This window comes from Rhincodon typus, chromosome 1, assembly GCF_021869965.1.
Source record: "Rhincodon typus isolate 14 chromosome 1, sRhiTyp1.1, whole genome shotgun sequence".
Taxonomy (NCBI): Eukaryota; Metazoa; Chordata; class Chondrichthyes; order Orectolobiformes; family Rhincodontidae; genus Rhincodon; species Rhincodon typus.
In genome coordinates, this window is record NC_063332.1 from 67,033,798 (window position 1) to 67,050,890 (window position 17,093).

Below are 17,093 nucleotides of genomic sequence, written 5' to 3' on the forward strand. Positions count from 1 at the left end.
GCTGTGCTACTGGGCACTTACTCTAAAAAACTGGTGATATAATCTCTGCTGCACGTAGACCAAGAGAATGGATTGGTGTTGGCAGTAATGTGAGCTGCCATAAGCTTTGCTGCTTCATGACCTTTTGTCCCACAGGAGTTTCCTATTCCATCATGATTCATACCGAAACTGTCAAGAAAGAAGTGCTGTATTAGCTCAATGTGTAACCGGACAACTATCTATCATGCCACCTACTAACATTCAAAGCACTGAATACCATTGACACATAACATGAGTCTGAGTGTACAGAGCCTTTCAACATGCCTTACATGTTTAGCAATATGATTCCTGTGATTATACATGTTGATATACATTTATTCTCAAAATACCTTCCATGCCAGTTTTCTTTTGTATTAAAACACTTAGCAGATACTGTGTTTGACAGTATTTCTGGGATTTTTTTAACACCTCCACCACTTCACATTGTTTGAGCATATGGTCTGAGGTCCATACGTAATGGGTAGCATAAAAATGGCTCACTCTAAGAATAAGGAAAACAAGGATAAAGTATAGATTACTAATATACATGTCTGCCATATAAGAGTATAAACTAAATTATGTGAATTTGACATTGACAGAGTGAAATGAAGGTCCACTAGATTAATCCCTGAGATGGCAGGATGTTTTTATGAGAAGAGATTGAAGCAACTGGGGCTGTATTCTCTAGAGTTTCAAAGAATGAGAGGTGATCTCATTAAAACTTACAAATTCTTTCAGGACAGCCAATGGGGATGTAGATATTTTCCCTGGTTGGTGAGTTTAAAACCAGGGGATATAATCTCAGAATAGGGTTAGGTCATTTCAGACTAAGATGTGAAAGCATTTCAGAGGGTAGGGAATGTTTGGAATTCTTTACCTGAGAGAGCTGTTGAAGTTCAACCCTTGAGCATGTTCAAGATAGAAATTGATGGGTTTCTGGAGACTAAGGGGCGGCACAGTGGCTCAGTGGTTAACACAGCTGCCTCACAGCACCAGCAACTTGGGTTCGATTCCACCCTCGGGCAACTGTCTGTGTGGAGTTTGCATGTTCTCCCCATGTCTGCATGGATTTCCTCCAGGTGCTCTGGTTTCCTCCCACAGTCCAAAGGTGTGCAGGTTAGGTGAATTGGCCATGCTAAATTGCCGATAGTGTTCAGGAATGTGTAGATTATGTGGATTACAGGGGTACGGATCTGGGTAGGATGCTCTGAGGTTTGGTGTGGACTTGTTGGGTCAAAGGGCCTGTTTCCACACTGTAGGGATTCTATGATTCTTATAGCATCAATTGTTTTTTATCCTTATTGTACCTCATAGTGGTGCCGGATTGTGGCAACAAACACTTTTCACTGTATCTTCAAGATGTATGTGACAATAAATAAATCATTCATTTTTCATTCATCATGGGACGTGAAGAAAGTATGGGAAAATGGCACTGAGGAGACAATCAGCCATGATCTAATTGAATAGCAGTGTAGGCTCAACAAACTGGTTGAACAGTCTACTCTTCTTCCTATGTTCCTATGTTAATACCTCCTGCCCAACTGAGAATTTCCAGTGTAGCACTCTCTATATAACTCAGGCATTTGAAAGAAAACTGTTCTTAGAGACAAATGTAAAACATGAGAAATTAGTATAATTACACTTATTTCAGACAAGAAGGGGCACATTGTGTACAAAATCAGCATCAGACAGCCTGTACCAATCAGCTAAATACCTAGGGCTCATTCTTTAAGGTGACCACATACATCAATGGTTAGGTTCCTCTAATATGTAAATAAGGGGCTGACATGCTTTGGAGTACATCTTGTTGAAATTAATTCATGATGGATGAAGCAGGCAATGATCCCGCTCTGCTCAGTTTATTCAGACCTTTGAATAAATAATGGTTCCTTTGGGTAGTAGGAATAGAAGTGCTTCCCCAATTGTCTTTGTAGCTGGTTCCTCAGTCCCAGAACGTACTCCAGTTGTCCTCTTGGGGCTCATCCGAAGACCACTGCTAGTGAGGTGGGAGGCTCAGAATTGATTAGGCCAGCTATCTGTGGAGTCATGACAGCTTTCGCTAATAGTCCCCAAATATGTAGATTATTCCTAAAGACCAGGTCCTGGCAATTAGCTTTACAGTTCAGGCGTGCATTTTCTCACAGGGCCAAGACAAAAATCAGCCCAAGTCATGAACATTAACCCACGTTTAACATCAACTAAAAAAGTTTCCTAATCCTGTTGTAGTGTTATAGCTAACGCTTTACAATGTGTGATTTGGCTATTAAAATCATTTAATTTGAGTAAATAGCCTGGTAGTGACTTAGTGATCTAGCTACTCGGAGTGATAAAATTCTGACCTTTATGCAATCTGTGAATGATGCATATGATACACCATAATGACCGACTTAGATTGATTTGGTTTCTGCTCTTGGTCTGGAATTTGCTGCAATGATGACATTGTTTTTGAGTTACAAATAAGACCATGAAGCTTTTGATCCTCCAGTAGCAAATGCATGCTAACATTGGAGGGACAACACGCTTGCCTGTGTTGTAGTCAGCGCCCAAACTGCATCCAAGATAGAGTCACAGAGTCATAGAGATGTACAGTACAGGAACAGACCTGTCCATGCCAACCAGACATAATAAATTAATCTAATCCCATTGGCTAGCATTTGGCTGACATCCCACTCAACTTGTCCTATTCATATACCCATCTAGATGCCGTTTAAATGTTGTAATTGTACTAGTCTTCACCACTTCATCTGGCAGCTCATTCCATACACTTTCTGCGTGAGAAAGAGCCCCTTAGGTCCCTCTTAAATCATTCCCCTCTCGCATTAAACCTATGCCCTCTAGTTTTGGACTTCCCTACCCTGGGGAAAAGATCTTGGCTATTCACCCTATCCCTGCCCCTCATGATTTTATGAACTTCTATAAGGTCACCCCTCAGCCTCCGACGCTCCAGGGAAAATAGCCCCAGCCTATTCAGCCTCTCCATATAGCTCAAACCCTCCAAACCTGGCAATATTCTTGTAAATCTTTTTTGAACCCTTTCAAGTTTCACAACATCTTTCCTAAAGCAGAGAGACCAGAATTAAACGCAGTATTCAAAAAGTGGCCTAACCAATGCTCTGAACAGCCAAAACATGACCTCTCTACTCCTATACTCAATGCACTGACCAATAAAGGTAAGATGATGGGGATCATGTCCCTATTTATGAATTCAGGCAAACAGCTATTTAGAATATTTATTAAAATTTTCCCCTAACCACATACAATTAATACTTAAAATATTATGTGTTAACTATGTATTCATAATAACTATTTGACTGCTTAAAATACTATAAGTAGATTTTCATTAAAGATATTTAGATAATAAAAATATGGAATTCAAAGTCTAATGATGATAATCATTGTCGATTGTCAGGGAAATCCTATCTGATTCTCTAATGTCCTTTAGGGAAGGAAACTGCCATCCTTACGTGGTCTGGCCTACATGTGACTCCAGACCCACAGCAATGTGGTTGACTTTTGACTGCCCTCTGGGCAATTAGGGATGGACGGTCAAGATGGCGGCACAGTAGGACGCTCCAATCAGAGCTCCTCTGCGCCTTCTGTTTATTTCCCATTTTCTTCTCTTCTTTTCCCCTTTTTCCCCTATTGGTGTTCTCTCCTGGTAGAGCACGCTGGAGGCCTGAGTGGATGGCCAGTGGGTCCCGAGCAGAGCGGAGACAGTCAGTGGGCTGGAGCCCCGAGTGGAGCAGGGACAGTCAGTGGGCTGGAGGTCCGAGCGGAGCAGGGACAGTCAGTGGGCTGGAGGCCTGAGCGGAGCAGGGACAGTCAGTGGGCTGGAGGCCTGAGCTGAGCAGGGACAGCCAAGGGGCTGGAGGCCGGAGCAGAGTGGGTCAGTTGTTGGGCTGGGGACCAGTGCACCCCGTCAGCGGTTTGTGAGGCCAGGCAGATCATGTATGGAAGCCTCCTGCACTGATCTATTGCAGGCCCTTTATGGAAAGACTGTAATGGGTATCTTTTTAACTTTATTCTCATTTTTCTAACATATACTACGAACAACTGTAAGTAACGTAAGTTGTTTTTCCTTTCTTTTTCCCTTTATTTCTGTATTTTGTATCTAAGATCAGTCTCTAGGAACTTTATACCTAAGATGGTGCCATATGGGGCGAGATTGTAGACTTTTCACTGTAATCCTGTACTTCTGTACTTGAGTACATGTAACAATAAAGGTTATTCTAACTGACTCTGACAGTATATGCTGGTCTGGCTAGTGCTGTCCTCACCCCATGAATTAATTTTTTTTTTAAATTAATTAAAGGATGTACTGGCACTGGAGGGGGTGCAAAGGAGGTTCACTAGGTTGATTCCAGAGTTGAGGGGGTTGGCTTATGAGGAGAGACTAAGTATATTGGGATTATATTCATTGGAATTCAGAAGATTGAGGGGGGATCTTATAGAAACATATAAAATTATGAAGGGAATAGATAAGATAGAAGTAGAGAGGATGTTTCCACTGGCGGGTGAAGCTAGGACAAGAGGGCATAGCCTCAAGATTAGAGGGAGCAGATTTAGGACTGAATTGAGAAGGAATTTCTTCACCCAGAGGGTTGTTAATCTGTGGAATTCCTTGCCCAGTGAAGTAGTTGACGCTACTTCAGTAAACGCTTTTTAAAAAAAGTAGGTATTTTTTTGAACAATAAAGGAATTAAGGGATACGGTGAGAATGCGGGTAAGTGGATCTGAGTCCACGAAAGGATCAGCCATGATCTTATTGAATGGCGGAGCAGGCTCGAAGGGCCAGATGGCCTACTCCTGCTCCTAGTTCTTGTGTTCTTGTGTTCTTGTGTAAAAATCAGTATGTGGATTTAATCATTTATTCACATATATTGTCCATTAATCTTACAAAGTAAAATGGCAAAAGGCATTAAGTGAAATTTGAAATGATACTATGTACATAACAAAAATACAAACCTCCAAGGAACTCTGATATTAGAATCTTATTAGAGATACAAAATGCTGTATTTTGTTATATAGACTATAAGAATACAAATGCAGATGTTTCTCCAATTCTGACCTATAATTGTGTGGAACAAAGAGAACTTTCACATAACAAATTGTTAAGCTTATATACACAGGATGATTTAAAAAAAATTAGTCATTACAGTGTGACATTTTAATGTCATCAAATCCATTTTTTTTCTTTATTCATTTGCAGGATGAGCATGTCGCTGGCTAGGTGATTATTTATTGTCCATCCCTAAATACCCAGAAGGCAATTTAAGAGCCAACCACATTGCTGTGGATCTGGAGTCAAATGTAGGCATAAGGACAGCAGTTTCCTTCTGTAAAGGGCATTAGTGAACCAGATGGGTTTTCCCCAACAATCAATTCACGGTCATCATTAGGCTCTTAATTCCATATACTTATTGAAATCAAATTCCACTATCTGCTGTGGTGGGACTCAATCCCAGGTCCCCAGAACATTATCTGGGTCTCTGGTTTAACAGTCCAGTGACAATATCATCTTCACCCCACAAAAAAAATCCATTTGTCTTAGAAAACTTAACATGTAACTAGAAATTCAACATTTGCTCAACACCAAGAGCTGCAAATAACTTTATAAAATTTAGCCCTTCCACAAATATGGGCGACCTGTTCTGTGATTGTTTACAGCTCATACACACATCAATGCTTCATTGCAACATAGTAGCAAAATTGCCATTCATATGTTAAACATTCTCAGATGGACTAATGCTGTTTTGGAATCCACCAGCAACATTGTGTCATAGTCTGTCAACAACAATTGAACCAGCTTAAATTCAGCAAAATGAATTCTGATTGCTGGGGCTGGGAGTCAGGGTAAGGGCAGAGCTCTTACCAGCTTTCAGCAAAGTGGCTTAAAAATCCTAAGAAATTATGGGACATACAACTGATGCCATATCACTCATAAGGACCCAAATATTTTCAGGAAAATCAAATCATTATTTAGTTCTATACAAATTTCACTCAATTTCTGTCTGCTGTTGCTTCCAGTTATTTTTTAATTTATTCATGGGTCGTGGCATTGTTGGCTGGCCAGCATTTATTGCCTGTCCCTTGCTGCCCTTGAGAAGGTGGTGGTGAGTTGTGTTTTTGAACCACTGCAGTCCATGTGCTGTATGAAGACCCACAATGCTTTTAGGGGGGGAATTCCAGAATTTTTGACCCAGCGACAGTGAAGCAACCACAATATACTTCCAAGTCATGATGGTGTATGGCTTGGAGGAGAATTTGCAGGTGGTGGTGTCCCCATGTGTCTGCTGCCCTTGTCCTTCTAGATGGAAGTGTTGTGGGTTTGAAAGGTGCTACCTGACGATCTGTGGTAAATTTCCATGTTCCTCCTTGTTTAAAAGGGGATGTGACAAAACTCCTACCCTCTTAATACATAACACAAATTCAGGAAGACCAATTAAACCATGGACAATGTAAATAAAGCTTAGGGATGAATTTCCCCAATTTTGGTTAAGTGCCAATCTTGGGGTGTTTCATGGAAAGTTTCCCTCCATGAAGTCTGGTGAATTTTCTGACACAATTCTCTACTGCTCATCTTATTCATTATTCATCCATCTTCTATGCTCCTGCTGTTATTCGTTCTTGTGGTTAGCAGGGTCAGGAGTGCTCACTGCAGCTGTGATTTTATGGATTCCACATTACTGACATATTTAAACACCAGCATGTCACCATTTTAAATGCTTCAAGCCAGGATCTGCAGCACAATTCCAAACAACACGGCTGAGAAATGAAAGTTGGCACCCACTTAGCAGGTGGAACCTGGAGATCCTGGTGGACAGGAGGGCTGTCCTCCTTACCCAAGATTGCCAGAGGGCAGCACAATCTAGACACTGCCAACCTGGTCCGAAGTAGTTGTGTGGGTCAGTGCAGAATCCATAGTCCAGAGAAACACGATGCAATGCCAAAAGAAAATTAATGACCTTCCATGCTGTGCGAGGCTGAATGCAACCATCTTATCTTTGCTATGTCACATGCACTCTAATTCTGCTACTGCAACCACCTCCAACCGGGTTCATGATCTACCACACTTACAATTGCATACAGCATCGTCCGAGAATGATTCGCACCCACCCTATCCTTCCAAGCTATGAACTCTGCCCTCTGCAGTGAGGGACACCTAACAACCTGTCCAGATTAAGAACAGACCAGTCACCTGACTAAAGACTGTTCACCTTGACTGGACTACAGACTACTCCCTTTAGATATTCAGACATGATTATTTAGTTGAAGTACATCAGGTGTGTTTGCTGCATATGATGCTGCCACATTCTGTAGACGTGATATTCATGTGGCTAGACGCTATCTTGTCTGTCTCCTTGATTGTTCAATGCTGGTAAGCATTTCAAGCTGCCTTGCTTTCTGCCTGTGTTGAAAGGTAAGGCAAGGCAGAGATGCTATGAACGTTCAAGTAAGCACAAAATGGGTGAGCAGTAAGAAAGCAAGCTAAGAGTCCTCAGATGCACTTTGTTTTGGTGCATGGGATAGTTGCCTGTCCCCATGCGTAAAGCAGCCTGGAAACAGAATTGCAGTGTAAGGCATCCATGAGTTCAAGATGCAGTATTGAAGTGGTGAAATGTATTAAAGGTTAGTCCAAGATGTGCCATGATGATGACATGAGGCTGGCGCCTTGCCAACGCTGACTTCCATGAATGGAGGGTGCAGATGGTCACTGCCCGAGGAGGAGGCTCTGAGGTGTCCAGGAATACTGGCCAACATGGATGCCCAGAGAAGATGCTGGTGAGTTGCAGCTGCCAGATAACTGCTCTGACTTTTATATCGGGAATTGGTGCCATTTAGTTTCTCACTGCTACATGGGAGAATAGCACTTGTACATAATACGAAGCGAGATTAGATAACAATTGGATAACAACACATTCAACTGGGACTCTTGCTGTTTATGAACAAGATTTTCATCCAGCCACTAAAACTTTGAGAGAAAAGTCTGACTTTTTTTCTCAGTGTTGAGAATCTCACTTTTCACTTAATTTTCTCCAAACTTTCTTGCTATTGCCGACAAGGTTCAAACGCTGGGAAAATTCTGACCTTAATTTCTAATGACAAACCAGAAACACACATAGAATTCTGATCATCACTGGGATTGAGCATATGCTCAGGGGCTACTGAGAACATGAGCCTCACAAGCAGGGATCAGATTGGCAATTGTAATTCCATAGGGTTTGATTCTCAATTCAGACAAACAAACTTGAATCATGACTTGAATGTCACTCTAACACAGGCTTTTCCCCGGACTGAGTCTACCTCTGTAAGAACGTGAGATAGCATGACTGGGGAAAGAAATTTGGGGTGCCCAAGCACCTCACTTCCAAAGATCTTAACACAAAAGGAAATTACTGCAGACATTGGAAATCTGAAATAAAAGCAGAATGTCCTGGAAACAATCAGTAAGACAAACAGCATCTGCGGAGACAGAAACAGAATTATGACCTTGCATCAAAACTGGAAGAAGTTAGAAGTCTAGCAGTTTGTAAGCCAGCATAGAGCCAAGGATAATGCCTGACCTGTTTAGTGTTTCCAGAATTTTCTGTTCCGCCCTAGCACAAAGCTTTCTCTTTGTTCTTTCCTCCCACCCCATTCTCAGGCTCAGGGATGTTGCCTGATGTGTTGAATGTTTGCAGCATTCTCTGTTTTTATTCCACAGACCTTCATTATTTAACAATATGTCATGGATTCAACACAATTCATCTCCTGTGATAAGTTCCTGCAAAATGTGTTACGTTATCATCATAATTATCACAATAAACATCCAAGTTCCTAACAAAAATCAATCAAGCCTTATTAAATGTGAGCGGCTTAGCAGGCAGCCCAAACTGCACATCCACAGCTCTGGAAAAAATAACTTAAAATCATCTGGGAAAGGGAGGAAAAACTGGCAGGCCACTCTACTATGCCTCCTCCTGGTGACTCAACCAAGGCGTGGCAAGACGGGAGGGTGGAAAACTGTGCAAGAGGACTGGAACCTTTGCTACATGGTTTAACGTCAGTTTACACTGCTGAGTCAATAAGGAGTCTTGAGACTTCTGTGGCATGAACAATTTTCTGACCAATGGAGCAGATCGTGGGAAGAAAACTACTAAAATAAGTGAATCAAAGTAAAACTAAGTACAGGAAAGTAAACTGTAATGATATCAGAATCACATTAAAGAAGAAATGACAGACAAAGTAATGGGAAGTTGTATCTTGAACATTTCTGGACTGTCTGTGTGGGTATATGCTTGTGAACATGCGTTCAAAAGTATCTTTTGAAGATTCAGTATTTTAGATATGATCAGGAAGAAACTTATTTGTATGATTGCAATAAGGACCAATGGAAAAGACAATGTCCAACTATAATGATACTCTCAAACAACATCCAACTTGATATTGGGTCAGATTTTCTAGGCTCTCGTGATGGCCATTTATGCATTAAGAGCTTTCTGTAGGGGCTTTAGTAAGGTCACATTTGGAATATTGTGTGCAGTTCTGGTCGCCACACTATAGGAAGGAAGTGGATGCCTTGGAGAGGGTACAAAAGAGGTTTGCCAGGATGTTGCCTGGATTGGCGTGTATTAGTGTAAGGAGAGCTTAGATCGTTAGAGTCAGAGGCTGAAAGGTGACGTAATAGAAGTGTACAAAATGAAGAGAGGCATAGAGTCTTTTTCCCAGGACAGAAATGTCAAATACTGGGGAACATAGGTTTAAGGTGAGAGGGGAAAAGTTTAAAGGAGATGTTCGAGCAAAGGTTTTTACATGCACGGTGGTAGGTGCCTGGAACACGCTGCCAGGGGAGGTGGTAGAAGCAGATACAAAAGCAAAGTTTAACAGCTATTTAGACAGACACCTGAACAGGCAGGGAATAGAGGGATATGGACCATGTGCAGGCAGATGGGATTAGGTCAGAATTGCATCGTGGTCGGCACAGACATGGTGAGCTGAACGGCCTCTTACTGAGCTGTAACTTTTCTATGGTTCTACGCTGCTATTTGTATGAAACCTGAAGGATTAGTAATGTACTTCCAACCAATTCCATAGTACTATTCCCACTCATTCAGCCTTTAACAGGTTAGGTAAGTGGACTAACATTAATTTTATTAACATGGGCAAACACTCTGTGGTGGTACAACAGGCACCGACAGTACGTTCAAATAATGTGTATAAGACCCAATTATGATCTGGATTCAAGCCAACTAGAAGAAGTGCATATGCTGTGTATAATGTTCGTTTCAGGCTTGTAAATGAACTTAAAACGATTGCAAGTGCTGACTATCCTACTGCATGTAAGTTATTTCATTTCCGTGGAGAAATTATATTGATATTTGTGCATTGTACAATTCTAAAACTGCAAATGATGAGGGCTTCATAACACTTATCACTATATTTTAGTGGCACCTTTGGAACAGTATTGAGTCTGGAGATTGCTGACTCTGTTCTCTTTGCTACAGGTCTGTCCAATCACAGTACCCTGAACATCATCACCTGGGAAGCAGAAAGCAACAGACACACAATTCCCTTACTCATTGGCAATGAAAAGGCAATGAGTCAGAATGGAATAATGTATGGTCAGATAAAAAAATCTGGAGTTTTGCTCAATTACTGTGGGTGTCAGGAAAATGTTTTGCACAACGATTCCCTCGGAGATTAGTATGCGGGGTAATGTCAGTAAGAGGACAGATTGTATGTAATCTGTGCCAGGGATGAATTTGATAGGATGGGTGACATTTTATTATTCCATTCTTCATGTTCATACTCTGCTCTCTGTCTTTCTGGAAGGATTCTTGGCTGAAGAGGAACACTTGGCTGTTTAAATCACAACCAGGTTTTACACCACAACACTTCACAGAACCTGGGAGCAGAATGTAAATCTCAACAACCCCGTCATCTCTTGCAGTCAGCAAGGAGTCATAATTTATGCAGATATTTAGAAGACCCACCTCAGTTCCCAAGGAATTAGTCCCAATTATTTTAGAAGCTGTTTGCCCCCCTAGTCCTCAACACTCACTCCTCTCAATACCCAGATGGCCACTCATGTCAACCCTTGTTCCCTATCCAGCTGCATCCAAATATCTGCTTGGCTACTCACCCTCATGCATATAATGGAGGCAAGGGAGGAGATGTCAGGGGTCCTGGCAGTAATTTTAAAATCCTTTCTTGTCATAGGCAAGGTGCAGAAGACTGGGGAACTGCTAACATTGTCCCATTGAGTCATAGATTCATACAGCATAGAAACAGGCCCTATGCCCACCATGTCTATACCAACCAACAAACACCAAATTATACTAATCTTATTTACCTGCACTTGGTCCATAGCCTGCTATGCCCTGGCATTTTAAGTGGTCATCCACTTTTTTAAATGTTGTGAGAGTATCTGCCTCCACCTCTCTCTCAGACAGCATGATCCATATACCTACCACCCCTAACCCTAACCCTAACCCTGGGTGAAGAAACATTTTTTCCAGGTCTCCTCTAAACCACTTACTTTTCACTTAAACTTATGCCCTCTGGTCTTTGACACATCTGCCATGGGGAAGAGATTCTCACAATCTACTCTGTCAATGTCTCTCGTAACTGAGATTTTTCATCCCAGGCAACATCCTGGTGAATCTCCCCTGTACGCTTTCTGGTGCGATCGTATCCTTCCGATAGTGTGGAAACAAGAACTGCATACAGTATTCCATCTGACGCCCAACTAATATTTCATCAATCTGTAATGAGACTTCCTTGCTTCTACATTCTATACCCCAGCTAAGGAAGGCAAGCATCCCGCATGCTTTCTTCGCCACCATGTCCATCTGTGCTGACATCTTCAGGAATCTATGGACTTGTACACCAAAGTCCCTTTATTATTCAGTACTCCCCAGGGACCTACCATTCATTGCGTATATCCTTCCCTTATTAGACCTTCCCAAATACATCACCTCGCACTTATCTGGATTAAATTCCAGCTGCCATTGCTCTGCCCAATTTACCAGCTGACCAATATGAGGCTGCAGCCTGAGACCATCCTCCTCACTGTAAACAACACCATCATTTTTTGTCTCATCTGCAAACTTACCTTCCACATTCCCATTATTAAAAAAACGAAGGAATAGACCAATCAAACACCGGTCAAACAGCCTAACCTCAATAGTGGGGAGGTTGTTCGAAGTTACCTGAGGGACAGAATATATCTGCCTTTGGAGAGACATGGACTCATCAGGGATGGTTATCATAGAAATCTTAGGAAACAGGCCATTTGGCCCAACAAACCTATACTTAGAAGCAGTGAAGGTTGAAAGGGGACCGGATTCTGGTGTCTCACATTATAAGGTGGATAATGATAAAGGTGGATATAGCGATAATTTTCCATCAGTTGAGGAGGTAGTAACTAGGGAGGATAGATTTAAACTATGAGAGGAATAGAGGAGAATGTGTTTCACTTAGAGGGTGATGAGGCTCTGGAGCTCACTGACTAAAAGGCTGGTTGAGTCAAAAATTCTTGTAATACTTAAGCAGTATTTAGATACTTGATTTGATTTAATTTATTATTGTCACATGTACCTAGGTACAGTAAAACGTGTTTTGTCCGGAGTACAGGCAGAGCATCGAAGTGCATCAGGATAATAGAACAGAGCAAAGAATATAATGTCAGGGCTGAGGAGAAGGTGCATAAACAGCAAGATCAACATTAAAATTAAAATTTGAGAGGTCCATTCAGAAGTGTAATAACATTGGGGAAGAAGCTGTTCTTGAATCTGTTCGTATGTATATACAAACTTGTATATCTTCTGCCTGACAGAACAGGATGGAAGAGAATATAACCAGGGAGGTCTTTGATAATGTTGGTTGCTTTCTCAAGGCAGTAGGGAGTATAGATTGAGTCAATGGTTGGAAGGCTGGTTTGCGTGATTGACTGGGCTATGTTCATGACTCTCTGTAGTTTCTTGCAGTCTTGGGAAGTGCAGTTGTTAAAACGTGCTGTGATGCATCCAGATAGAATGTTTTGTGGACATGCAGCATTTCCTTAGCCTCCTACGGAAGTAGAGACTTTCTTGACCGTTTCGTCTACATGGGTGGACCAGGACAGATTATTTGTGATCATTACTCCCAGATGCACTTGACCATCTCCACCTCAACATAATTAATACAGACAGTGGCATGCCCTCCACTCACTTCCTGAAGTCAATGATCAGTTATTTCATTTTGTCGACATTGATGGAGAGATTGTTGTCTTTAGACCATATTGCTAAGTACTCTATCTCTTTCCTGTATTCTGTCTCGTCGTTGTTTGAGATCCACCCTACAGAAAGGGTGTCTTCAGCAAACTTGTAAGTGGAGTTGTGGCAGAATTTCGCCACACAGTATTGAGTATATAAGGAGTAAGGAGTGTATAAGGAGTACTTGCTAGCATTGCCATAGTATCTAAGGCTATGGATCAAAAGCTGAAAAATGAGGTTAGTGTCGACAGTTCTTTGTTTATTGACATGGACGTAATGGGACAAATAGCCTCCCTCTATGCTTTAAATATTTCTGAGGCTATGCCCTCCACCAACTGACCATGTACCCTTATCACCAACAAAGTTCTTCCAGTGTCAACTCATGGATGGCCTGCTGTATTAATGTGGCATTGAAACTCAGCCAAATATTCATAATATTATAATCCATCTTGGGAAGTATCAACAAAGAAATCCACCAAAAATGCACAAAAGATGGTAATTTGTTTTCCTAACTTAGATCAGACAACCTGCCAAGCTAAACAATCCAACAGACGTTTTTTGTTAACTCACTGTCAGTGTCAGTCTGTTTTCGTCAAATTTAAAGAACTGGGGGATTACAAAACTTCAGATCACAACACTAAAACAGACTTCATCTGTTCTTCAACAGCATTAAGCCTATTCGATCAAATTAGAACAACCTTACTACGGGTCAAGGCCCTCAGAACAGTCAAAATGGGGTCTGTTTAAACTTAGCTCTGAGTTAAATAGCTACGCTCAGTTTGCATTTCCCACCTGTTTAAATCATGCCCTACCTCCTTCTCCTTGCATACAATCACTGGATCTGTTGAAAATGGAAAAATATCATTCGTACATTTTTAAGGGTCTACAAAGTCTTCCAAACTCTGGGAAAATCCAGTGCAGATTTAGAGTAAATATATTTAACTTTACTTCATAAATACAGTCTGTGAATAAAATTGTGACTGTTGCTTTCAAAACTCAAATTGTGAGTACATGGGATGATTGGACATAAAATGAGAGGGTAGAGGCTTTGAGATTATTATCTGAGCTTTATCAAAAAATGACGGAAAGATTTGATTTCTTTGCCTGATGTGATCTCTGAGTAAATGATTGGTTGAAAGAGGGGTTATTTTCTCTGTTGTTTTTGTTTGAAGGTATTCAGGGAAGGAAATTTTTACAAATAGATAACTCCCCCATCCCACGTTTGATGGTAAGAAACTACGATTTAGAGAACATATTAAGACTTTCTGCACTTGTGAAATAAGGTTCCAAGAGTTAGAGTTAAATGTATTCATGGAATCCAATAGACTGTAAAGGTAGTTATTACACTGAGAGTATTAGGAACTTCAGCAGTCATTTCCCCACATCCTGCAAGATAAGGGCAATCAGACTACATGAGATGATGCTGGAATGTGGGAATATTATACAGTAATAGATTTTTTTTCCCTTTATGAGTCATACATAATAGATAATGGTCTGATTTTTAGATTTTTACAATTGAGGAAAAAACTAACAAAGTTTAAACCTTTTAGAAATATAGAACATAGGAACAGAAGTAAGCTATTCAGACCTTTGAGTCTGCTCTACAATTCAATTTGATCATGAATGATCATCCTACTCAGTACCCTCTTCTTACTTTCATCCCATCCTACAAGGTTAAAAGGAGAGTTGAGCAGAAGGGATGAACTGGAAAAATTGGACATTGCAGTGAACATGAACAGTAACTTGGAGATAACTTAGAACGTTCACTCAGCCGATGAACTGTTCCGAGGAAAGGTCACCGGACCCGAAACGTTAATTCTAATTTTTTCTTCACGGATGCTGCCAGACCTGCTGAGCTTTTCCAGCAACTTCTGTTTTTGTTCCTGATTTACAGCAACTGCAGTTTTTTCGGTTTTCAATTCTCTGAGACTTTGTACAGTTGTAATTAATTAATACAGTTGTATTAATGACCTGGATGAAGGAAGTGAAGGTACCCTCAATAAGTCTGACATAAAAATAAGTGAGAAGGCAAGTGGTGAGGATGACATAAATAGTCTACAAGGGATTATAGACAGGTTAAATGAGTGGACAAAAGCTTGACAGTGGGAATATGTTATCTAAAAATCTGAGGTTATGCAATTTGGCAGGAAGAATAGAGTAGCTGAATATTAATTAAATGGAGAAACATGCAGAAAGCTATGGATCCCCTGAGGGATCCCCATCCATGAATCACAAAAAGTTATTATCCAAGTTCAGTGGGCAATAGGAAAGACAAATTGAATGTTAGTCTTTGTTTCAAAGGGAATGGAGTGTAAAATTAAAGAGATTTTGCTAAAATATGCAAGGCACTAATCAGACAACAGCTGGAATATTTAAAGAGTTTGGGGTCCCTTATCTAAGGAAATATATATTTTGGTATTGGAAGCAGTCCAGAGAAGGTTCACTGGGCTGTTACCAGGTATGGAGGGATTCTGTTATGAGGAGAGTTTGAGTAGGTTCAGTCTGTATTAATTGAAATATAAAAGGCAACTGATTGGAAAATAAAAGATTATTTGGGGACTGAAGGGGTAGATGCAAATAGGTAGTTTCTCCGAGGGCATAATCTCAGAATAAGGGGTTGCACATTTAAGACAGACATGAGAGGAATTCCTTCTCTCAGAGGGTTGTGAAACAGTGAAATTTTTGACCACAGAGGGCTGTCAAGGCTGGGTCATTAAGTATATTCAAGGCTGCTTCAGGCAGATTTTAAATCATTGAATTTATCAAGGGTCATGAGGAAAAGGAAGGAAAGTGGCGCTGAGGATTATCAAATCAGCCATGACCTCATTGAACAGCAGAACAAACTCAATGGGCTGAATGACCTACTATTGCTCCTATGTCCTATGGTTTTATGATCATGCATTAAGAATCCCATAAATCTTATCTTCCTAAACAATGTTAACTCCTTTGCTAAAATTTTACAAGGAATCCTTATAGTAATGCAATTATCCTTCTGATATTGGCTAGTGTGAGATGTGGTGCATTATTGTAACTGCACAATGCAGTCAAATGACAGATATATATTCCATCTACTATCCTTCCATAATAAGGAATTCCCAGTTGCATATAATCATAGAACATTAAAACACTGGAGACTGTTTGGCTAAGAGTCTACACCACAAATTTATCTGCATCAATAGGAAAAGTGAACACTGAAAACCAGTCACTCGCCAATGTTCTTAACAGTTAGTCATAAATGTTACTGGCAGAAGTCAAAACAATAACATTCTGCATGGGAAAAGGCAGCTGACCGTGGGGAGGGGAGAGGAGGGGAAGAAGTGGGTAGGGAATGGTGCGTGCCATGAAACAATAAGCTTAAGTGCTCATATTTTTAAAAACTTTCACTCTTTTTAAAAGCATGATTGTATTTACAGCTACTGTACTATAGGCAGGAGGCACAACAGGGGGAAATATTACTTAATTGACATTTATAGTTAGCATTCATAAACTAATATCACCTCAAGTTACTAAGAATTACATTTCTGTGAATTTGGCAAAGAAATACAAAGAATTCATTTTAAAATCGGGAATGGGGATTACTTCTAATTCACTCACTTGTGACCAATCTCATGTGCAATTGTGAATGCTGAACCCAAGCCAATATCTTCATTGATGCTGCAGCTTCGCTCAGGCTCGCACATTCCAGCCACTGAGGCCAAGCCTGAATAAATACAGGGAGACACAAAGGGTCAAGCCAAGGTGTTTCAGTCTTGTTATAAAGGCTTAGGTTTTTTTTATACATATAAAATCTATGTACACAGAAGGAATAATTGGCACAAGGTTAAGTTTATAGTCATTTGC

The 17,093-nt window shown here is 40.7% G+C and overlaps 1 protein-coding gene across 1 annotated transcript in view; it reads right to left on the reverse strand.

The window, feature by feature from the left end:
* adamts6 (ADAM metallopeptidase with thrombospondin type 1 motif, 6) overlaps positions 1-17,093 on the reverse strand; it is a 304,519-nt gene that overhangs the window by 164,424 nt on the left and 123,002 nt on the right. The window contains exons 8-9 of the mRNA XM_048598741.1: positions 16,848-16,953; positions 22-168 (exon numbers count right to left, since the gene is read on the reverse strand). Coding sequence (XP_048454698.1) covers positions 22-168; positions 16,848-16,953 — 253 coding nt within the window. The remainder of the gene's footprint in view (positions 1-21; positions 169-16,847; positions 16,954-17,093) is intronic.